The following is a 24099-nucleotide window of genomic DNA, read 5'->3' as shown; positions in this document are numbered from 1 at the left end:
AAAAAAAAGATTGGCAACAGTTGTTAGCTCAGGTGTCAATCTTTAAAAAAAAAAAAATAAGACTCTGGCAGGTGGGTGCAGAGATGTACTCCTCTTGCAACCACCCAAGACAAGCTGTAAGTTCCCTTGCTTATTAACCTGCTACCTGCTAATCTGGAGTGGTCTGCCTCTGTCTTTGGTCTCTCCTTGCCCTGAACATTCTGGGGCCAGTTTCAGATTTCACCAGGGGGAACTCCCGAGATTGCAAACCAATATCCTAGTCTGCAGCCTCGTCTTTTTTTTTTTCTTTATGGTCCTGGTTCTGTCTCAATGCACTTTTGTATCGTTCATTCATTATTTCTTCATTCACTGATCATTAAACATTCATTAAAGGCTGATCATGGGCTTATAGTAAGACAACCAGGACTGCTCATTTCCCTTGTGGTACTCAGGTCATGAACAAGGGACAAGGAACTTGGAGAAGGGGGCCAGGTGAAGGGGTTGGGGAAGCTTGAGATGCACGGCCTGGAGGCGGGAGAGAAGCCAGCCTGGCTGCCGGAGGAAACCGTGAGCTGTTCTGAGCTGGAGAACAGGGTGGGATGGGCAGACGGTTGCTCAAAAGGGCTTCCTCCCATGTGCTGCTGAGGGCTTTGAGCTTGGGGCTGGTTGGTGGGCTTTCAGGGGGCATGTCAAGTGGCCTGGTTTGTGTTTTGGAAAGGTGTCTCTAGACAATGGATGAAATAGAGCTGGCAGAGACACCACCAGAAGGGACTTTTTCCTTGTCATTCACTAAGAGAGTGGAGAGGAGGAGGGGTAGGTTTGGGTCATCTTTGGAAACGTCACTTAGGCAGTTGGATACAGGGGTCTGCGGCTCAGAGAGCAGCAGGGGACCCAGACAAGAGACCGAGCCAGGCAGAGGGAATGGCCTTGGCAGAGGGAACCCGGCAGAAGGCAAGGCTGAGAGGAGTTCACATGCACTGGCCAGATCCCCCTGACTGTGCGAAGCAGAGAATGTGATGAGACTTTTGGATAAACAGATCTGACGGAGGACAGTTTTGAGTAGCAGTCGCCAAGTATAGACACAATCCTGTGAGCGGTGGAGAGTTCCTGAAGTTTGTGAGCTTCTTTGTTGTTTGTTTGCTTTTACCAAGGAAGTGATAGACTCAAAACACAGTCTTCTGAGCTCTCACGAATTCCGTCTTGACTTCCATCATCAAAGCAAAACTGTAATGTGGTTATCTTGAAATCCAGGTCTCAAAATCAGGCCTCCAGTCTCAAGGGGTATTCTCTAAGCTAAAATTAGATTAGTGGAGTACAATGGAATAGCTATGAGAGTTACATCCCACAGACCTCCCTTCAAAGTGTCTATTTGGCTGGTCACTTACTAATTTTAGCTCATTAGAAATTAGGCGCAAAACCCAGCAACCGTTTAGGCTGGGACAGTGGCCCAGGCCCTGCTGAGAACATGCAGACAGACTGTGTCACTTGTATCCTCTTAGACCATGCACAGAGGGGCACAGCCAGATGTTTACTGCACAGCCAGGGGTGTCCATGGGGACCCTTAAGCTTTACAAGACTCAAATGCCTTCTGAACCATCAAAGGGATTTTAAGATTATATTTAATATTGTTCACAGTTCAGTATATTTGCTTGTAGGCCAATTCACTGAAAATTGATGGTTTCTCTCTACACCATTGGTACTCTCTTTCCTGCCCAACCCCTGCCCTAAACCAGATACTCTTGTGCCACAAGCAGAACTACACCCAAAATGGCCTTGGGAGTTTACTCTGGGTTGCCTGGACAAGAGCCTGGCTGGGACTGAATGCCTTTCTCCTTTTGCCAGGGAGAAGATGCACATGAACTCAGGGTCCCAGCGGGCACACTGGCCTCCATTTCCAAAGCCAGCTTCCCCTGGGCCCTCCAATTCCCCAGGTGCTGGGCAGCTGGATTTCCTAAATAACCTCTGCCAACTGCTGGCATCCAGCATATCCACAGACACCTTGTTCTCCCACTGATGAGGTCGTTCTTTCTCTTGCCCTGTAAGGAAGGGAGGTGGCAGAGTTGGAGGGAAGAGGCTCTAGGAATGTCCATCCCAGTGGGTCCCAGAGAGCACCCAGGCCCTGGCAACACACCTTATGAGTCAAGCCTGTTCCTTAAGCCATACTGTGTGGGGCTGTCTGAATCTCCACAAGCCCTCTTGGGGAGGATAGTTGGAGATCACCAAGAGAACCCCCTGGCACGAGAAGTAGCATTTACAACTCCCCTGTCAACTACAGTAACCCTCAGTCCCCAAGGCAAGAAATATTGGAGTAAGTTTTGCTTCTGGTCTCTCCTTTATTCTCTCTGTCTGGAGTAACCATATGTCAGGTTTGCCCATGACAGTCCTGGTTTATGCCTTCTGTCTGGCATGGTTATTAATAGCACTTCGCTTTCTGTCTCAAAGGTGTCCCGGTTTGGATGATAAATTACATGGACTTCCCATTCATCTCCAGTCTGTCAACAACCACGGGGAACCCTTCCTCTTAATGCTCCCATGCCCCTACCCCTGTTCTCCAGTCTCAGGGCCGCCATCCCCATTCAAGCTTCATCACTTGGTGCCTCTCTGAACTGCAGCAGCCTTTTACCTCCTCTTCCAACCCACCTTGTACACTTCTCCTCTAAACACACGGCTTTCAACATGTAACACCCACCCAAGCACTTACAACGATGCCCGGCCAAACCTAAATAATCATAAACTACCTTCTGAAGCCCAGGTTCATCTCTCTCTAAAAGCCGTATTTCTTTTTAGGCAGGTTAGCCGCTTCCTAATCCGAGCACTCGGCTATAGTCAGATTAGCTCTTCACTGAGTCAAGGCCCCAAGCAAACCCTTACGTCCATGCCTTTGCTCATCTTCTCGAACCCCGGCTCTCCTATCTGCCGCTCAGCTCACTCCTCTTCCATAAATGCCTCCTCAAGTGGGAACAGCGTGGGTTTCGCAGTCACTAAGATCTGAATTTGATCGTGGGTCTGAGTGTCCAGGGACTAACAGCTGTTTCACAGATCCTAAGTCACACATTTTTGGGGTTTTCTTCCCCACATTTAACATACCTGGGAATGAAATGTACCTTAAAATCTATGGCATCTTAGATTCAGTAAATTATAGGAGCTCTCTGACTTTGTGTTACAACACAGACTCTCTGAGTCTTGGTTTCCTCGTCTTCTAAAAGAGGAATAATACCCAATTCTCAAGACTGCCAGGGAATTACTTGAGATATCTGTAGTCTAGACCCAGGGGGAGAATATCTCCCTGGGAATCTGGAGTCCATGTCCAGCCATTTTGAAATTATTGCCCAGTATCTCTTGGGAAGACCTGTACCACATGGGAAAATTGTTGCAAAGGATCTCAAAGTTTGTGTACTAACAGAACGTCACAAAATTCTCTGCAGAGTCAAAAAGAGAAACCAGTCTCACTCACAGGGGTGGTTTAACCACAACTCTCTACTGAGAACTCTGTTCAGAAGAAACAGTGAAAGGGGACATTTTTCCATGGCTAATGGGCCAAGTAGCTTTTTGCTGGAAACCTGTCACTTGAGTGGAGAAAACTACAACGCAGCTTTGTGTTTGATTTATTCTTAAGTAGAAAATCTTCAAGAGCTGATTTTATGTAAAAAGTTCACAGGTAGGTTTCTTAAACATTGGGTCAGAGGATGTTTCGATAATGTTCTGTTGGACAATTGCCCTTCCTTGTGAGAGGTCCTGTCCCTTCTGTACAAAAGTTTGCCCACTCCAAGAAGCCTGACAGCCAGCCACACTGGGGTACAACTAGCTCACTGGCAAGGGAATCTTTCCTTCTGTGTCTCTCTGCCACCACATGAGGTGAGAAGCCCCAGACCCTGGCTGATACCAGATCTGAATTAGGAACATCTTGTGTGCTAGAAAGCAAAGATATGTTCAAAGACTGTTTTAACAGTCCATGTCAAAAGGACACAGAAGCCAGCTCAAAAGGGATCTCAGTGACCAAATCTGGGAAACTTTGAGGATCAAAAAGAATAATCCTGGTAAGTGATTATAACACATTAAATTAAAAAAAAATTCACGACTCCGTAGTGATTTTCAGAAGAGAGAGAAAAGCTCTGCTTTATGAAAGATTATAAGATATTAAGTGAAGACTAAATTATAGATTTAGAAAAGAACCTTTTTGTAACTCTCAATATAATAGTTAATTCAGGCAATGATCATCAATGAATAATATGACCCACTGGGAAAAAGGCTGTAGGGACGATGGTGTTTACACAATCTCATAAGTTGCTTATAGTTACAAAGGCATAAGTGTGTCTTTGCATTGGAGAGATTGTCAGCCTTCACCTTCTCTGCATCTCGTCATGCTTGGCACCCCAAGTAGTGACGTTATGAGCCCCCTGATCTGATGCCGTGGGAGGGACACAATAAAACTTGCTGGAAATATTTGACCTGAATCGAATCCTGACAAAACAGTCAGAGGAATCCAGAATATAGGCTGTTCGACGGGCCAACTGGCCTGGATCTTCAACGCATTTGATATCAAGAACAGAGGAAGAGTTTGAAGAGAATAAAGAGATGTAACAGCCAAATCAGTGTGTGAAACTTGATTGGATTCTGGGTCAAAAAAGATAGCTATCAAGGACATTTGGAGGGAAAATCAGGGGAATTTGCTGTTAGGTGATTTTGTTGAGGTAGTACTGATTTTCTTAGGTGTGATAGTGGTGTTGTGGTGGTGTAGGGGAATGTCCCCCTTCTGAGTGATGCAAGATGCAACATTCGGGAGTGAAATGCTGTGACAGCCGCCATCTGCTTTCAGCAAAAGGGAAGTGTGTGTATATATATGTGTGTGTGTGTATATATATAAAGAGAGAGAGAGGAAATGGGTGTGGCAAGATGCTGGTGAATCTGGGTGAGAGGTATCTGGGTGTTCACTGTACTGTTCTTTCAACTTTCTGGTGGGTGTGAAAATTTTCAAAGTGAAAAAAATGGTTTTTAGAAGACTGTATGAGAAAATAGGAAATAGAGAAAGTTTTATAAATTTTTTTTGAAAGACAGTTTCCTTCTAATTTCTTTTCCCCAAGACTGTGACCTTCAGTGATTTCTCTTTTCTATGAACTCTTACTTGACTTAAAATTGTTGCAATACCACTTAGCATGGGAATCCAATGATGGCTGACATATCATAGCATCAGGAAATGAAATATTTCTATTTTCTCCAGAAAACTGAAGCTTCTCTCTTAAATTCGGTCTTATACTGAGCATCAATTATGTACAAGATCCTATGAGAGGCACCATAAGTGATACAAAGATGAACAGCAATATGGTTTCTGCCTTCAAAGGGCTTAAAATCTAACACATATAAATGGCCTTAGCAAACAATTTTTTTTTCTTTGAGGAAGATTAGTTCTGAGCTAACTACTGCCAATCCTCCTCTTTTTGCTGAGGAAGACTGGCCCTGAGCTAACATCCATGCCCATCTTCCTCTACTTTATACGTGGGATGCCTACCACAGCATGGCTTTTGCCAAGCGGTGCCATGTCCACACCCGGGATCTGAACGGGTGAATCCCGGGCCGCTGAGAAGTGGAACGTGTGAACTTAACCGCTGTGCCACTGGGCAGGCCCCAGCAAACATTTTTTGAGTGGCTATTATGAGGTAAACAAAATTCTAAGACTAGGGATCTAATTAGGAATAAGACATAGTCCCTGCCATCAAAGAGTATCTTTGAGAAATATAGACACATACATTAATTTCAATACAATAAGACAAGATTTATGAAAAGATCTTTATCATTGTCTAAAACTTAATGACAAAGCATTCAGGGACAGCTTAAGAGCAAGGTACCTCTGGGCTAGGGCTCGAAGAGTAGGTCTGAATGTTTTCAAGACGAGTTGGTAGGCATTCGAAGCAAATGGAAAAAAATGTGCAAAAGCATGAAGGTATGAAATGAGCATGACTTGTTTGGGGATCCACAAGTAGTTAAATATAATGAAAATTTGGGGTATTTCTAGAGGATTATGCGAGATAGGACTGGGAATATATCTTAGGCTAGTTGATAAAGAGCTTTCCTGTTATACTGATGGGTTTGAACTGTATCCTGCAGGTGATGGGGAGACGATGCAGGTAAGTGACGTGATCAGATTCTTAGCTTAGAAAGATACGTCTGGTGGTGGAGTGGCAGGTGGATTAGAAGGAGATGAGGCAGAGAGAATGGTTAACAGACTTTTGTAATAGTCCAGATTAGAGATGCGGAGAGTCTAAACCAAGACTGGGGAGGTGGAAGCAGAGAAAGGGTAGATGCAGGAGACATTTTGTGCAGTGCATCGATAGGTTCTGGTGACTGAATGAGTTTTGGGAAGTGAGGGAGAGGGGATCATCAAAGATAACCCCTGTATTAGGGTTTCCAGAGAAATAGAATCAACAGGATGTGTGTATGCACGTATGAGGGGAAGGAAGAGGGATTTAAGGAATTGGCTCATGCAATTGTGGGCACAGGTGAGTCTGAAAACCTGCAGGGTAGTGTGGGAGGCTGGAATTCCAGCAGGAGTTGATGTTGCAGTCTTGAGTCTGATGGCAGTCTGGAGACAGAATTCCTTCCTCCTTGGGGGACTTCAGTCATTTCTCTTCAGGCCTTCAACAGATTAGATGAGGCCCACTCATATTATGGAGGGTGATCTGCTTTATCAAAGTCTACTGATTTACATGTTAATCACTTCTAAAAAAAATAACTTCACAGCAATATCTAGACTAGTGCTTGACCAAACATCTGGGCACCACAGCCTGACCAACTTGACACACAAAATTAACCATCATTACAACATCCTTAAAAGATTGGCTGTATTTTGGTGCCATTACTAAAATATGGAATAGAGAAGAAAAGTTGTGGACAAAATTGGGAGGAAAAATAAGATCAGTTTAGAAGGTGTTGAATTTCCGTTGGTCGTGTCCAGTGGTCAGGTGGAACAAACACTCAGGAGACAGAGCTTTTTAATGGGCCAAATTTAGAGATCTTAGTGGAAGCCATAGACCCAGATAAAGCTGCTTCATGAGAGACTATTCATTCATTCAGCAAATTTTTCTGGGTGCCTCTGTAGGCCAGACAGTGTTCCAGGCTGGGGGACCACAGTGTAGTCAACGTAAAGCTCCTATCCTCATAGAGCTTAACTTTTAGAAGGGTTGGCAGGCAATAAGTAAATCTTCACATGGATATATAACTTCAGGTAGTGATAGGTATCATTTACTGTTGCAGAACCAACCATCCCACACTTGGTGGCGTAAAACAACTTTTATTTGTTCATGATTCCATGGGTTGGCAATTGGATGGACATCAGATGGAATGGCAGGTCTCAGATCCATGTGGTGTTGCTGGGCTCACTTATGCATTTGACACCAATGGGCAGCTGCTGGATGGCAGTTGGCTGGGGCTGTCAGCTCGCATGCCTCAGTTGTCCTCCATGTGGCCGCTCCAGCAGGTTAGCTCAGGCTTCCTCACTTGGCAGCTGGTGTTCCAGGAGGACAAGCCCCGAATGTGCAAGTACTTATCAGGCCTCTGCTTGGGTCACATTTTCTAATGTCACAATGGCCAAAGGCGAGTCACATGACCAAGCCCAGAATTGATGTGGGAGGGGACAACACGAAAGTATGGAATTCATTAGGAACTATATGAAGAAAATCAGAACAGGGTAAAAAGAGAATTCCTTTGGAAGAGGGGGCTTTAATAGATAAGGTGGTCAGGGAAGTGATTTTGAGCAGAGACTTAAATGAAATCAGACAGCCAGTCATGTGAAGTTCTGGAGGCAGGGGCACGACAGACACAGGGAATAGCAAGTGTGAGGATCATGCGGCTAGAACTAGCTTGAAGTGCTCAAGAAACAGGAAGAGGGTAAAACAAGGAGAGCAGAACGAGCCGCGGCTAGGGGGAAAGGCATGAAGTGAGATCAGGTAGGAGAGGGAGGCAGAGAAGATCATGAAGGGGTCTGCAGACCACAGAAAGGAGTTTAGATTGTATTGTAAAAGATGATGAAAAACCAATGAAGGACTCAGTGTAAGAAGTGACTTAATCCAAATTTCATCTTTAAAAGATTGTTCAGGTCACTGATGAGTAAGCATGAAAGCCAGGAGATCAGTCAGGGGTTACTGCGCTCATCACAAAAGGAGATATCAGTAGTGGTGGAGATGGTGAGAAATGGTTGGATTTGGAATACATTGGGGACATAAAGGCAACAGGAATCGCTAATGGATTAGATGTGGAGTGTTGGGGACAGAGAGGAATTAAGGATGATGCCTAACAACTACAGAGATAGGGAAGATTGAGAGAGAAAATCAAGCATTCTCTTTTGGACATACTGTACTTCGTATGCCTAATACACATCCAAGTAGAGACACCAAGTAGGAAATTGAATATAAAAATCTTAAGCTCAGGGAAGATACAGTGAGCAACTAAATGACATTAAAGCCACAGGAATATATAGGATAAGTTGGAAGATGTGATAGAAAGAAAATGCAAGTGTTCTCTGTTTCTCCGTGGGTTTTCACAATGAAATAAGGAATGAGGGATGGGAGGACTACCTGTGATGAAGTTTAAAAAGAGAGGAATTTTGAGAGCATGGCCTTGGGGCACAGGATACCACGGGAGACTAGGGAAGGGTGGGAAAGTGAATCTGAAGGGCTGGCCTCTGAAGATTGTAGTCATAAACTTAAAGTGAGAGCTAGCCTGTTTGAGTGTCTCTCCGCAAACATTCAGCCGCTCAAATACAGGTTTGGAGAATTGGCTTTATCTGTGGATGGGGTTTTTCAAGACAAGTGGAGAAGAGAAAGTGGCGAGGAGCTAGTTGCAGGTATATATTATTGACGGATTATAGTGATGGACTAGAAATTCTAATCTGGAGGAAGAGGGAAATGAAGGCATGAGTGAAGTGATGGGCATTGAAGAAAATGGCGGACTCATGGTTTAGAGGTCCTGATGAGGTAGCGTTGTTGGAGAAGGGCTACAAGCAGGCGTACACTGAGCAAAGGTGGAAATCCAGTAGTGGAGGCTAGAGTTTGGAGAGGGAAGAGGAAGTGAAGAGGTCAAAGAACCAAGAAGCTAGGGCACTGGATGGATTGTTTATGAGAAGGAAGTCTCCAGAGTAACGGTGCAGAGAAAAACAGTGAGCCAGATACTTGGATGAGGAGGGAGAGTGGATGGTATGGTCCAGCGCCATTGCTCTAAAGATCCAGAGGATTTTCAGCAAGGAAGGAAGAGACAGAGTCTGGAAGTACCAAGGGACAATTGCTACACAGCAGGCCCAGTGATACAGGGCTGGGAACCAAACAATCCTCACCTGAGAGGGCTGCATGGCCCACACCTGGTTAGAGTTAGAGTTAGAAGGTGGAGGGAACATAAAGACGAGGTGGTGATTATGGGCAGCTTGCAGATGACAGATTGCGAGCTGCAGAGGGCATGGGGGAGTGAGGAGAGAGGAGGGCACCTTTGTGTGTGAGGAAAGGGAAGATGAACTTTTCTGACCCTCTTTGGGCAGAAGTGGGATCAGCAAAGCGCTCATGGACTTAACAATTATTGGTTCCTCACGTGAAGCCAAGTTTTGCTTCCTCACAGATCCTTGGCCATGTTCTGAATTATTGAGTTTGCCAAATAAGTAGTCTATGAATAATTTATTATTACAGATAGTATCCTTTATTAAGCTTCAATGATATAACTCTCTTTGAAAAAATAAACCCTATCCTACATATCTTTTGTATCTTCAGACATACAGTTATACATTCTGATTTAAGGTCACTTGAAATTAGTTTAAAAAAACAGGATTCCAAGGAAGAATGTTGTCACATGTAACCTGCACTAAGGCCCAGCTATGCTGACCCAACAATGATACCACATCTGGCACAACAGTTGCAACTGGAACTATTACTTGGTTGACTTTTTCTGAGCCCGCTAGATTTGTCTGGTCTGGACGTGTGCATTTAAAGGCAATATGACAGGGGCCTCACTCTGAATCCTCTAGTTCTTGAGGGATGACATTAGTTTCTCCATTCCCCCCGGGGACGCCATGTCAGTTTTGATTCACTATCTTGGTCGTGGAGGGGATTCATTTCAGAGTGTTCTCCTTGGGCCTCTGCACTACGGTGGTCTTACCCTAAGCCAAGGAACCAATGTGATGTTGTACAACTGCCAAGCATGTCTATTTCCATTATACATTTGGGGTCTAGGGAAATAACCACGGGGTGGGGCCACAGACCCAGTGGACCCATTGTAAGCTGAATCCGGGCCAGGTCTCCATTTATTACCTGGTCCCAGCATTCCTGCACTCTAGCAGAGGCCTGTGATGGTGATTACTGTCTTTAGGTATTAATGTCTACTAAGACTTTGCCGAAAAGTCATCAAAATGCTTGGGTATTCCTCAGAGTTCAGTTACACAGGTAGAACCCTTTGGTGAAGATCCAGGACCACATACACTTGTGTGGTGTTACAGGGTTCTGCCTCCTGGGGACACAGTCTTTTTCTTCAATCAGTGGGCCTGGGTCCAAAAACTGGCTCAGGCTGAAAACTGGGCAAGGGATTATGACATTTTATTGGCATGGTGGCCCCTCAGCCTCCTGATCATCCATCCTTGACTTCTTTTGACTGTACTGAGAGAGTAGTCTCTTGTTGGCTCCCCATCTGGTTTGCCCCTAAGGATGCAGTAACTAATAGGATTTTGAGTTAATTCCCTCAAGTGTTCTTTTTTGGCTGGGGCAAGTTTTCGGTATTTGAGGGAAGGAATCTTCATGAACATTTCTTGGCCAGAGGGTCAGGCTGTGGCAAGAGACAGCCAGCTGTCCACCAGAGCTTCCTTTTCCCCTTACATAAAGTAGGGTGGTTACTGAACAGGCGGTTGCCCAGCCAAGGACTACATTTCCCAGCATCCCTTGCTTATAAGTGATGCTGTGTGACTAGATCTTGCCAGTGGATTGTAAGCAGAAGTGGTATCACTTCCAGGCCAGGAGGTTAAAAGGTGAATCTTTATCCAATCAACGGTTCCCTTTCTGCCAGCTGTATGATTATGCCTAGGGGGACATTAAAAGATAAAAGTTGAAGAACTCAGAGTGTCAGCCTGGGCCCCTGAACATCCACGGGAGCAGGACCACCACCTTCCCAACATTACACCCATATTGGACTGTTAGGTAAGCAAGAAATCATCTTGAATAGCGTTAGGTAGTCGAAATGTAGATTGTTTGCTAAAGCAGCTGGAGTTACCCTGATACATGCTCTCTATAAATTCTATGTCAAATCTACATAAAATAAATTTGTTTCTGCCTGAATAGATTTTTACCAAGTTCAAAGTTATATTAGTGATGTTCTGACTTACAGATTGTGTGACATAGACAAAATTCACTCTGAGAGGCCCGGGGACGTTTTACAGAGCTAGCCAGCTATTCTTCACAACTGAAAATGAAGTATAATGAAAGTCAATGTTAGTACAACCAACGCACACACATTCTCTCTGTCTTTAACAACTTCTTTTTTTTTTTTTGAGGAAGATTAGCCCTGAGCTAACATCTGCTGCCAATCCTCCTCTTTTTGCTGAGGAAGACTGGCCCTGAGCTAACATCCATGCCCGTCTTCCTCTAGTTTATATGTGGGACGCCTACCACAGCATGGCTTGCCAAGGGGTGCCACTTCTGCACCTGGGATCCAAACCGGTGAAACCCAGGCCGCCAAAGCAAAACGTGTGCACTTAACTGCTGTGCCACTGGGCCGGCCCCTGTCTTCAACTTCTTAGTATAAGCAATCATTTTAAATATGGGTTGCTGTACTGTGCACATCTTAAGGACCTCCTCAGGTTCTCTGGCCTCCCCTGTAACCCAGGCGCTCAGTGGCTTGCTCCACCTCGGCGCCAAGATGGCTGACAGACTCCCTGCATCTTTTCTACCCCTTGAGACTGACTGGCTGTGTATCTGGGGTCTCTGGATCCTCCTGCCACAGATTTAGAGGAAATGCTCCCCTACAGGGCATGTATATTTATTTCCTGCTATTGCTGGAATAAGTTAACACAAACTCAGTAGTTTAAAAAAGCATTAGTTTATTTTCTTAAACTTCCGGAAGTCAGAACTGTGAAATGAGTCTCACATCAAGGTGAGACTAAAATCAAGGTGTCAGCAGGGCCGGTTCCTTCTGAGGGCTCCAAGGGAGAATCCATTCCATGCCTGTCCCAGCTTCCTGAGGTTGCTGGCATTCCTTGGCTTGAGGACCCTTCTTCGCATCACTCCAACCCCTGGCTTCCATGACCACGTCTCCTACTACTGCCTCTGATCTCCTGCCTCCCTCTTATAAGGACACATGGTTACAGTGGGCCCACATGGATAATCCAGAATAATCTCAAAATCCTCAATTGACTCACATCTGCAAAGTCTCTTTTGCCATACAAGGTAACATTCACAGGTCCTGGGGATTAGGATGTGCACATCTTTGGGGGCCATTATTCACCCTAACACAGCGTGGGATACGGCTTCCTATGGAGCTTTTAAAGCCACCAGATGACATGGAAATGTGTGGGAGCTGACTCTCCACATAGTGAAATTCAGCCAATGGGAAACAGGAGACACGACCGAGCCAGGAAGAGAAATTTCTTTTCTTTCCTCTCTCTGGAGGTCTGCTCCAAGGCAGGACTTCCCTATACAGCCTGTGCAGAGACATCCCACGTGGCCACACAGATGCTCCTGCTGAGCAACTGGCTGGGTCTCTTCATGGCTTATTGGGAAGCAGTGGTGGGCATGGTAATACACTACTTTGCATTGCTTTCCATCTTCTTCCGCCTCACTCCCTTATCCTTGCTGCCCTGGGATTGACTTCCCAAAGCCTCTGCAGTTAATCTATGCCTTGGGCTCTGTTCTGTAGGGAATCTCAGCTGGGGTGGCCCCCAAATGAAAGTCACAATTCCTTCACTTATTCAAGAAAAAATTACTGACTACCTACTATGTTCAGACACGGTTCTAATTAATAGAGTGACAGCAATAAATATGAAAACATTTCTGCCCTCATGGAGCTTACATTCTAATTGAGGAAGACATACAGACTTTAAACAAACAAGAAAATATCGCTTAGTTTAAGTGCTATTGAAAACACGGTGATGCAGTAAAGAGTAGTTATTTTATATTTAGTGGTGAGGAAAGACTTTTCTGGAGAGATGACATTTAAGCTGAGACCTGAATGGCAGAGTCATTTGTGCAGAATCGGGGGAACGAGAGGGGCCTGCAGTGGCAGGTATCAATCTGCAATCCATGTGTTCTCACGTGAATGGTTCTAGGTAGCATGTTCTGGTTGAATAGCAACAGAAATTTACTTTTAAAAAAATTCATGATTCTACGAAGCAAGAGAAGGCCAGATGGTTTAAAATACAAAATAAACATTTCAAGCAGAAGCTCTCTACTAACCCATAAGTGGAACTTTCTCTGTCATCAAGGGATGCATTTTGTTTTATTTTAGAAGTTAGATGCTTTTACTATGTTTTACACTCAGCACCATTTAAGGGCAAGGACCATGAAATTAGAAGTTGAGTCTTTAGCTTCCTCACCTGTATAGCTAATAAATTGGGTTATAAACCCATTGCCTTCTATCTCCATCCTATTTTTGTTTTTAAGATTAGCTGATAATTCTATCATAGTACTTTCTGCTTCACCTCATTTCAGATGCTTTCGAAGACCCATTTACATCTTAGTTCAGACTGTGGGAGTTGTCATGAGCTTTGACATCAGAGCATACAATGTTTCTTTAGATTTTCTCTTAGATAGTAAATGTTTTTGATAATATTGTAAAAGGTATCCTTTAAAAAAATTTATAATTGGTGTTGCTGCTATATAGAAATGCAATTGGTTTTCAAAATATTCACCTTTTATCTAGTGATCTTGCTACACTCATTAATTCTAATAGAAAATCCAACATGATCAGCTGATAAACTAAGGGCTTCGTCATATCAGCTGTAAATAATGACAGTTTCAAATCTTTTCCATTTCTCATACTATTATTCCTATTTTGGGCTTCCTGAAGTGGTTGGAACCTCCTCAGTGGGGACAGCATCTCTCTGTTCCCCTTGGCATCAGCTGTGTCACCTTGCAGGCTGGGGGCTGGAAGCATCTGAAGTCTCACTCATTTGCATGTCTGGTGGTTGATGTCGGGAAGACTTAAATAGCTGGGGTTGGCACAGCTTGGCTTCCTTTGGCATCTTTTTCGATACAGCTTCTCCACAAGTCCCTCCAGCATGGTGGCTACAGAGCTCCAAAAACACGTCCGGACAGAGAGTCAAGCAAAAGCTGTAGCGTCCCCTTTTATGACTTAGTTTTGGAGTCACAAAGCATCCCCTCTGACACATCCTATTTGTTAGAGGGAGAGGAGAATTAGACTCCACCTTTTCATGGGAGGATTATCAAAGAATTTGCGGAAATGTTTAAAGCCACCACAATTGGTCCTCTGGCCCAAATTATTTACATTTCTGCTTCATGCAATTTCTGCAATCCAGCTGGTCCCGTGTTACCAATCCCATGAGGGGGACTCAGTTCCACCAACAGGGAATCATTCTCCGTGGCTTCTTGGAGACAGCCCGAGTCATCCTTCTTTTTCCATAAATACCATAGACAAGTGACTGTTACATGCCTCCTGGTTTCCCCTTTTTTGAATTAGAGTGTCCAGAACAGTTATCTCGTGCCAGGCCCACTATTGTATGGGGAAGACAGAAAACTCGTCCCTTTAGTACACAGATCTTCCAGTCAAGAGGAATGTTAACTGATGAGCGGTACGTCAGGAACCACACTCATGGAGCCTCACTCACACGAGAACTTGATTTTTATCACAAGATCCTGGGCCTCAAGCCTGAACCTGATGCCTTCAGAGGAAGGGAGTGAGTGTATTTCGCATGAAACGTGGCATAAAGCTAGTGGCTGGAATAATCTGAAGACTCACTCACATGTCTTAAGGTTGCAGTTGAGAAAACAAACAGGTGGGGGATGGTACACTTGGGGCTTGTCTGTCTCTATGTGGCCTCTTTACCTAGTCTTTTTAGCATGGCAGCTTCAGGCTAATGCAATTTCTTTCATGTCAGCTCAGAGCTCCTAAGGCATGTGTCTCAAGAGAAAGAGCAGGCAGAGATGTGTCACCTTTTATGACCTGGCTTTGAAAGCCATGCAATATTCCTTCTGTCACATTCTGTTTAGTAGAAGTGGAGTCACTACGGCTGGCCCATATTCATGGGAATTCGACTTCTCCTTTTTATGGGAGGGGTGTCAAGAAGTTGCAACATGTTCAAAACTAGCACACACACTAAGTAGTAGGGAGGCTGGGAAATGTTTTCTGTAGCTTAGCATACATTGCGAGCTAAAACTTAGGGGAATTCTATACTACAAGGTAAGAGAGAATGGACGGATTACTGGGGGATGGGGAGCAGTCTCTGCCACAGGAGCTTTATGGAGAAATTAAAATCTAAGCCAGGTTGTCACGGATGAAGAGAATATGAACGGGGAGAAAGGTCATTTCAGGCAAGAGAATAAGAGCAGACACTTGGAAAAGGGAATAATATGGTCGGCATGTGTCTGTTTACGTTAAAAGTGTGCATCTAATTGGAGGAAGCTGATTATGGGACGGTGATAAACTATGCCACATAGACTGGGTGTGACCATATAAAGAAAAGTAGAGAAAGTATTTGGATTTTAGTATAGCTTTCTGAAAAGAGCAAGATTTCAGTCCGATGAACCTGGATTTGAATTTTCTGTCTATTGTAGTTTTGTGATTTTTCAGCAAGTGTGGTAGATTACAAAAATGGCCCAATTCTCCAACCTCTTGTTGAGTGACTTTGAACAACTTCCATCAACCGATGGAGTCTGTTTCCCCACCTCTTTGTTCTGGTCTGGCATTGTGTCTTGCTTTGGCAAACAGAATATGGCAGAGATGAACAATGTACCAGTTTTGAACCTAAGCCTCAAGGGGCCTAGTCTGTGCCCACTTGCTCTCTTGAGACCTTGCCAAATGCCCTGTGAATCAGCCAAGCCTAGCTAACTGGAAGATGAGAGACCACATGGAGCAGAGCTCAACTCTTTCATCTGAGACCCCAGACACATGAGAAAGCCAAGGCAAGATCCATAAAGTTGACCTGGATGCAGTTGAACTGAAGAGTCATGAGGGAGACTAGCAGGGAGAGACCCACCACCCAAACCCAGCTCTAACTGATAACCCATGGAATCATGACCTAAATAAATGACTGTTTTAGCCACTGAATTTTGGAGTGATTTGTTACACAGCAAAGCTGACTGCTACAGCAAGTAAATAAACTGCTTTCCAAATCTCAGTATCTCTAATGAAACAGGTTTGCTAGCACCTACATCATGGCTATTGTGAGGACACAGTGAGATAATGCACCTGGCACCAAGCCTGAAACATAATATGTACTGAGCAAAAGGTAACTAATGCCATTGATCACATGAGAGAGAGATCATCAAGGGAAACACAATGAAAGGAGAGTGTAAGAAGGAATTACTTAGAAATCCACATTCTGCTTACTTTTGTCTCATTGATTTTCTTCCATTTGTTGGTTCTACTGGCATGTACTCACACTACACATCACAAATCTGCATTTTTCTGGCTTAATACTCTTTGAAAACTCTCCTCCTCACCCTTTTGTTTTCTGGACCCCCTCCACACATATGCAGATGGTCCATATACTCCTATGTTACAATCAACTTCTTGTTTCAGATATTTACACCTTTTCCCCCAACTAGAGTCTAACCAACTTAATTAAGACAGTTCTTATGTTTCCTTTGCAAGCCCTGCTGAGATAACGTTTTGTTTTTCTATCCAAACAGCAAAAATTTAGCAAATACTTAGTAATGAAAGTCAATTAAATTGTTATGGTTAGTGTTGATCCTTGGGGTTATCTCCTCTCTAATCAAGAGAGCTGTTAAATTTCCTCAGTGTCAGGTCACTAAGTGAACTTGTAGCGAACCATTGCCCCAAGAGATCAGAGTTAGAGGCATCATTCTTTCTCTTCTGGCCCATCAGGTGGGAATGATGACAATTCTAATCTGGCAACTGCTTCCCACCAAGCAACAGTCTGGATGGCTTGGGGGTAGTAGATCCTGTTTATGTCTCAAACTGCTAATCAACAGTAATCCTGTTATTACTTGACAGAGAAAATAAAAGTCTCTGAGAAAACTAAAGATAGGGCCAGATTATATACTTTGAAAACATCTTTAATTTTCTCACATAATTCCCCCCTCTCCCCAAAGTGCTTAAGGCTTTATAAGTATCTTCTTTCTTATTTCCTTCGGAGATTTTCTTCTGAATAAGAAGTTGCCAATTTTTTATAGAAAAATTATTGATGTCCTTTCTGGGGTGTGCAGGACCAAGCTCCTACCAGCTGTAGGGAGCCGACCCTGCATCTTGATCCAACTCTGCATTCAGTGATGTCAGCTTGGAGCTTGAAATTAGCCATGGTGGGAGTATTGAACCCATGAAAATCAGCAAACACTATAGAGCAGGTCTATTTTTCCCTGGAGAGCCCATTGAGAAACATCTAACACCCTCATTGCCAGAGCTCCGGGTGCCTGGGAATTACAGCTCTCTTCTTCTTGAGTACAGACTCTGGGTTTCACCAGGAGATGTCACTCACCTTTCTCACTGCTGGGCACAATACTCTAAGACGAGGGACTGATAAAATGGGGATGAAATGAAAGCGTGACCAAGATAATGTACTCTTGAGGCAGAGTCAGTCTGGCTGAAATGTGAGTGAGGTAGCGTGGAGCTAAGAGGCAGGCCGGGGCAGGAAACACACGGTGCTGTGGTAGAGATTTATATCTTGGTGAGACAAAGTCATAGGAGTTTTGAGTAGGTGAGGGATATATTTGGATTTATGCTTTATAAAGCCCCTCTGGCATCTGGTCTGTGGAGAAAAGCGCATATGGAGGGGGTGGCGATGAGAGGCACCAAGGTGGAAACATGGAGACCAAAGATGCCACTTGGGGCTACAGCAAGGGAGCTGTAGCGTGGCTTCTCACTTTTGCCCTGACACCTGCTCCACGCCGCCTCCACCTCCACACCTGTGCTTGTGCTCCTTCCCAGGCCTCCCCAGGAATTCCTTCCCCTCTGCCATACTGCAAGACAGGCTCAAGGTTCACCACCCCTTCACCTGGAGACCTCCCCTGGCCACCCTGGTCACATCGACCTACCTGTTTGGGTAACTGAACACTACTTCCTGACAGTCACCTGACCCTCGCTGTGTCACCTTGTGTGGTCATTAGCACTTTGCTGTGCATCCATCTGATCTCCACTGGAGAGCTGGGTCTGTGACCTGTTTACTATTTCTGGCTAAGCTTAGTCCCTGCACTGTTCCAGGCAGGCATGGTGCTGGATTTCTCGGGGCATGTGGAGGGAGGGCAGTTTCCGTCCTGGAGGGGCTCTGCTCCATTTGCTGCAGAGGAGGTAGAACTGAGAGGTGATGCTGAGCTAGCCTGTGCTGGTGAGGAGATGCAGGGAGGGAGGGATGGAGAGAGGGAAATCAGGGAGGTCATTCGCAATAGTGGACAAGAAACACTTAAAGCAACAATCTCAAAACTGGGGACTATATTCCTTGCATAACACGAGGAATCAAAATTCTTACTATAGCTGACAAGAGGTTATAAAGGAAACACTATACTTCTGTAATTACCTAAAACAGGGGTCTGTAAATTCTATAAAGGACCAGAGAGTAATATTTTCAGCTTTGTGGGAGGCCTCTGTCACAACTAGTCAACTCTGCTGTCGTAGGGCAAGGCAAACATACCCATGGATAAACAATGCACAAATCAATGGGTAGAGATCTGTTCCAATAAAACTTTATTTACAAAAGCAGGTGGTGACCTAGATTTGGCCTCCGGGCTGTAGTGTGCTGATCCCTGACCTAAAAGATTAAAATTATATACTTTGAAAGTGGCAACGCCAAACCTAGAATCCAGGTCCAACATCACAATGCTTCTCTGATCAATTGTATGAAACAGGCCCAAGGGTACTGGCCAAACTTAGCTTTATGTATATTTGTTCTGTCTCCCACTAGCTAATAAACTTTTGGAGGGTGAGGATTTTCAGATTTTTTTAAAGCACTTATTTTTATACCCAATAGGTGCACGAATATTTCTAGAACTTATGAAAGATCCCAATGTATGAGATAATACAGAATTTTACTATAGCATATATATGACCTCAACTTAATGTGCTGAGTAACAGATCTTATGAAGCACTTGCTTCTTAGATTTCTGAATTATTTTTATGGAGAAATTAGGCGGACTGGTTTTTTTTCCCCAAAGCTGTCCAGGACATTATCTAATTATCTAGATCATTATCAAAAAGAATACAGCAATCTATAGGGACTATGTGGAATCATATCTAAAAATATCATTCTGGAGAAAAAGCAAGGCGCAAAAGAATTTTTGCTTTTATCTGTTTTTTTAAAAGGGAAGGGGACAGGGGATATATCTGTGAGTATATGCTTGAAATATTTCTGGGAGGATATTCAAGAAAATGGTAAAAAGAGCTGTTTCTGGGGAAGGAAACTGGGTAACTGGGGAGGGGAGGCATGACTGCGAGAAAAAGGAACTTTACTTCTGCCATTTGAATTTTTTAAAAAACCCACCTATGTGTATTCTCTTGCAAAAGAATTAAAAATGAAAACAAATGCAAATACAACTAGGTTTCCTACATCACTCTACAGTGACACCACGTTCCATATATGGATGCCTTTCTCTGTAATAAGCAGAGACGTTCAGAATTACTCCACTGACCATGTTCAAACTTGTTGAGATCACGCACGAGTGAGAGTGTGTAAATCTGGTGAAATCGTAATAAGCTGGGTGGACGGAGCAAGCTCAGTATTAGTTGCTCAGTTGTGATAATGTTCGACGGCGATGCAAGATGTTACCACTGGGAAAACCAGGCGGAGGGAATACAGGCCTTTCTGTCCATGCTACTGCATCTTCCTCTGAATCTGTAATTATTTCTAAATAAAGCATCAAAACAAGGCAAAAGGAAGCTATCGACGTGCAAAGGCTTATGTATAAAGAGAGCTCGATTTTAGCTCTGGTGCTACTGCCATACCTTCATTGAGTCCCTTCACCTTTCTTTGCCTATCTCCTCAAATATAATTGGGAGTGAAGGGTGGCCTTCTGGGGTACAAGGAGTCAGAGAGGGAACCCTGAGTGGTGAGCAGTGGAAAAGGCACTTCTGCCTACTTCTCTCTGGGCCTGAAATAAAGACAACAAAACATCTGAGTCTTAGCTCCCCTTCCTCTTTGTCACTAGAGGCCACAGGTGTCTGGCAGCACCAGGCTTCAGGTTCCTCCCCAATCCCCGTGGAGTGGGAGGTGGCCACTCCTGGACACAAGCAGAGGTGGGAACGCGTGGGGAGTAAGAGAAGGGGACTGGGACATCTGGGGGAATCGGTGCTGCTCATATCCCGTGTCTGGCTGAGGGGCCTCTGCAGCCGAGACCCCATGTCCTGAGCTGGTTCTTTGGATAAATTGGTGGCTAAACGGCCTGTGTATCCTGTCCTTCAGTGAGCAGGGCTGCAAGCAGGTTGCAGGATCTTGATTTCACGATCAGGCACATTCTGGGGCTAAGCAACAGGAGATGGACAGAAACACACATCTCAAGTCCTTAGACCTCTGTGATTTCACTGAACCCTGTCTTTTCCCTTCTCAGCTTTCTTGGAGTCAAGCTCTGAGTCTCTAAGAGCAGTCGAGATGTCTCTTTTCAGACCTGGGGCATGAAACACACACACAGACACTCTGAGGGCAAAAGCATAAACCCCAAAACCAATAAAAACAAAACACCATCTGGTACATAGAGCCGCCCCGATAAAGAAAATACACTGCAGGTTAGCTAGTATCTTTTATTGTCAGATTTCTTTGAGTCAATAAACAGTGACTTCGCCTGGCTGTCCATAATGGATAAGGCAAATTTCTTTTTTCTTTGTGGGTAGGCCTAATTGGCCTAAGTCTTTACAACTTCTCCATATAAAAATAAAAGTCCAAGACCATATTATTTTTCTTCTGGTCATAAATGATTTATTTACAGGTGCCTTATTCAGACCACCATTATAAACTTGGGATAAAATATGTGTGGATTTCACTAAAGCCTCAGCATTTAAGGTCAGGGTCCTTTAAAGATTCGCTCACGTGTTCCACCTTTCTGGAATGCAGCATCTCTCCGCCATATTCAACGTGGTTGTATCATAACCTATCCAGAATGATACAAGCTAACCTTCCAAGAAACTTTTTTTAACTTATATCTTTTAGAAACGAAAAGACTCCAAAATGACTTCATATTGTTCTAAAAACAGCACTGGAGTCGGCTGTGGGAGTGGTTTATAAATACAGTTATGTGCAGGCTGCATATCTGTTTATAATACAGCAGAGACAGAATGCAGACTTTGCTACATGTAAAACGAAACTGAGTCAAAATGTAGCTTTCGAAATAGAGCAAAGACAGGAAAATCCAGGATTCCGGTTTGTTAATAAAACCACTTTATAAAGTAACAACTGAAGACTATAACTCTGAACTATTAAAATATACAGACAGACTGTTTACACCATTGCACATCCTCTCTCCCTTTGCTTTTAATGCTCGTGAGACAGTGACTAAAGTGATGAGTTTATGAACACACGCATGCACAGGCCAGCACATACACTGAAAAGATGAAACCAAGAAAAAAGTTAATACGTGTCCACGAGGAAGGCTGCCAGCAGCACTCCAGCTAAAACAGACTGTCCCCTTGTGCTCCCTCTGTCCCCCCTCCTACTCCCTCACCCTCCCGCGAAGTCGGGAAATCAGGCTGGGAGGTTAGTGTAGTTGAGGGATAAACGCCCCCCTTCCAAGCTTTGTCAGTCTCCCCAAGAAGCGGGGGGGAAAGCATTTCCCTTCAGTAGCACAGTTAAGGTCGATTAGTGTTGGTTCCACAAGTTAAGGCACTTCTGGCTGCTTTGGCGGCAGCGTGTTTTTTTCCTCTCTCTCTTTTAAGGCATGTGTCATTAACAGCAGTAAAGCTTTCGAAATTGGGTTACGGTTGACAGCTTAATACATGATCACTGAAGCTGACGGGGCGAAAGGTCCCTCGGAGACACCTCCTTCCACGAGGGGCTTCCAGAAAGCTTGGACAGCTCTGCTTTGGGCTCCCCAGCAGGAGCCGGCTGAGGCCAGGGGGTGGCGCGTGCAGATCCCGGAGACACGGCGGCCGGCTCTTGCCTTCACCTGGAGCTGCCCTGGCTGCTCACGGAGCGCGAGGCGCTGTAGCGCTTCTTCACAATCATGCTGATGTAGGCTTTCATGAGCTTGGCCACGTCCACCACCTGCCAGGCAGAAGCGGCACATGGTCACACTCTCCGCCAGGTCAGTGGGCCCAGCCCACCAGCCGCACGCCCTGCGCCCAGCACGGGGAGGCGAGGGCTTGTCCTGCGAGCAAAAGGCGGTAGCCAGCTGTGTGAATCCACAGCTGAAGTTTTGTATGGACCTGGAAGTTCGGCTGCTTTTACCTATTCCTAGTCAGGGAGAAGGGGAACCGTGGCTTTTCCAAATACAGTGGGCACCACCTGGTGGTTCCCTCACACAAAAATAACAATTTTGCTTGATGTAAAACTGTCAGATTTTGCACATTAAAACCCCACCCAATGACACTAAAGTGTGTTGGTGTCATTAGGACTGCGATTACTATCCCTACTTAAAATAAGGGTAAATGACAGAGCCCACAGTCCCAGCTTTCAAAGACTGGATCATGGAGTACTGGTCAGCTCTTCACGATGCAACTGGAGAAACAGAAGTGAGGCTCCGAGAGACTGGTGGAGAGCGCGGATGCCCAGGTCGGCTCCATGCCAGCTCCTAAATCAAGTTAGCTCCTTCCTGTGATGCGGGCACTACCACCCCCTTGCCTGTCCCTTCTCATGGCTGGCCTGGATCCCTGTTAAGACATCTGGCTTCCATTTCTGTGTTCTCTCTTCCCTTCCAATCCTATCCCACATACTGTTTGTAAAAGCACCATCGTTATGTCACGCACAATCAAAGATCCCATAACTGGTCCCTGTTGCCTACTGGAGTCGACCAAACCCGGCAGCCTGGTGCCTGGGACCCTCCACTCAAAGGCCCCATCCCTTTCTATCTCCCTGCACACCTCCCGTCAGCCTAGTCTACCTCCCACACCACATCCTTGGTCTGACGGCTGCCTCCCAGCACTGCCTCCCCATCACTTTATACCAACAGCCGACCGGGTAACATGCAATTCGTTTCCATTTTCTACCTTAGCTTGCTAGAAGCTCCCTATGCAGAGACCTCAATAGCCGTTTTGTATTATTATTATTCCATTTTAAGCTTTGGAGCAGATACCATCCTCCAGCTCCATGCCCACTGCAAGAGCCGTCTCTTAGCTGCAATTCTCTGCCATAATAGTCTACGCATTTTCACCAGGCTTTACTGCCAACCTATATATTTTCCCTTGGACAACTATATCATTTCCCTTTCTCTTTCTTTCCTCCATGGGTAAAGACTGCCTGCTACAAAAGAACCAGGGTATAGAGAAGAAATTTGGGATGATCAGATTTTGGCCTGCGAGGACCTGCAGCTGAGAAGGAATGACCATACTGTATTTTCATATGCCTTAAAGCAAAATATTCAAATAAAATTACTTGGTCAAAGGCATATCAGGAACGGGGTGTTATTATTCCATTTTTTCAAGACCATGAATGAAATGATTTCCTTGGTTTGCCTCTTACCTCACTTGTTTCAAAGAGCAGCTCCCTCTCATCAACCACAATCTTGTACGTGTTCGCCAGGGGCGCCCCGAAAGAGAGGATGTGTTCATACTGGAAGACTTCTAACGGTCTTCCCTCGCCACGCTTGTAGACAGAGACGGCGTCCGCGCTGACACCCAACCAGAGTTCCTGGGGGAAGCCGCCTTCCTTGCACTGGTGGGCAAGAGTGAGTATTAAGAGTTAGACCATCAAGCATTAGAAACATGGAGCACAGAAACCACAGGGCAGGCTTTGAGTCAAGCACTCTGCACGGAATACAGAATGCATTCAACGCACGTTTATGCCTGGGGGAACTGAAATACGAGAAATGCTATCTCTTTGGCTGTCTGGATTAA

At 44.8% G+C, this 24099-nt stretch overlaps 1 protein-coding gene and 1 long non-coding RNA gene across 2 annotated transcripts in view; one reads left to right on the top strand and one right to left on the bottom strand.

The window, feature by feature from the left end:
- LOC124244750 (uncharacterized) overlaps positions 1–2512 on the top strand; it is a 7022-nt gene extending 4510 nt beyond the window's left edge. The window contains exon 3 of the long non-coding RNA XR_006890105.1: positions 2422–2512. This is a non-coding gene — a long non-coding RNA (uncharacterized LOC124244750). The remainder of the gene's footprint in view (positions 1–2421) is intronic.
- An 18330-nt stretch (positions 2513–20842) lies between these two features.
- The window catches only part of MYO10 (myosin X), a 209897-nt gene continuing 206640 nt past the window's right edge, over positions 20843–24099 (bottom strand). Inside the window, exons 40-41 of the mRNA XM_046671550.1 lie at positions 23726–23917; positions 20843–22312 (exon numbers count right to left, since the gene is read on the bottom strand). Coding sequence (XP_046527506.1) covers positions 22211–22312; positions 23726–23917 — 294 coding nt within the window. The 3' untranslated portion in view covers positions 20843–22210. The remainder of the gene's footprint in view (positions 22313–23725; positions 23918–24099) is intronic.

Source organism: Equus quagga, chromosome 9 (genome assembly GCF_021613505.1).
Source record: "Equus quagga isolate Etosha38 chromosome 9, UCLA_HA_Equagga_1.0, whole genome shotgun sequence".
In the NCBI taxonomy this organism is placed as follows: domain Eukaryota; kingdom Metazoa; phylum Chordata; class Mammalia; order Perissodactyla; family Equidae; genus Equus; species Equus quagga.
This window is presented reverse-complemented; position numbering and strand designations above follow the sequence as displayed.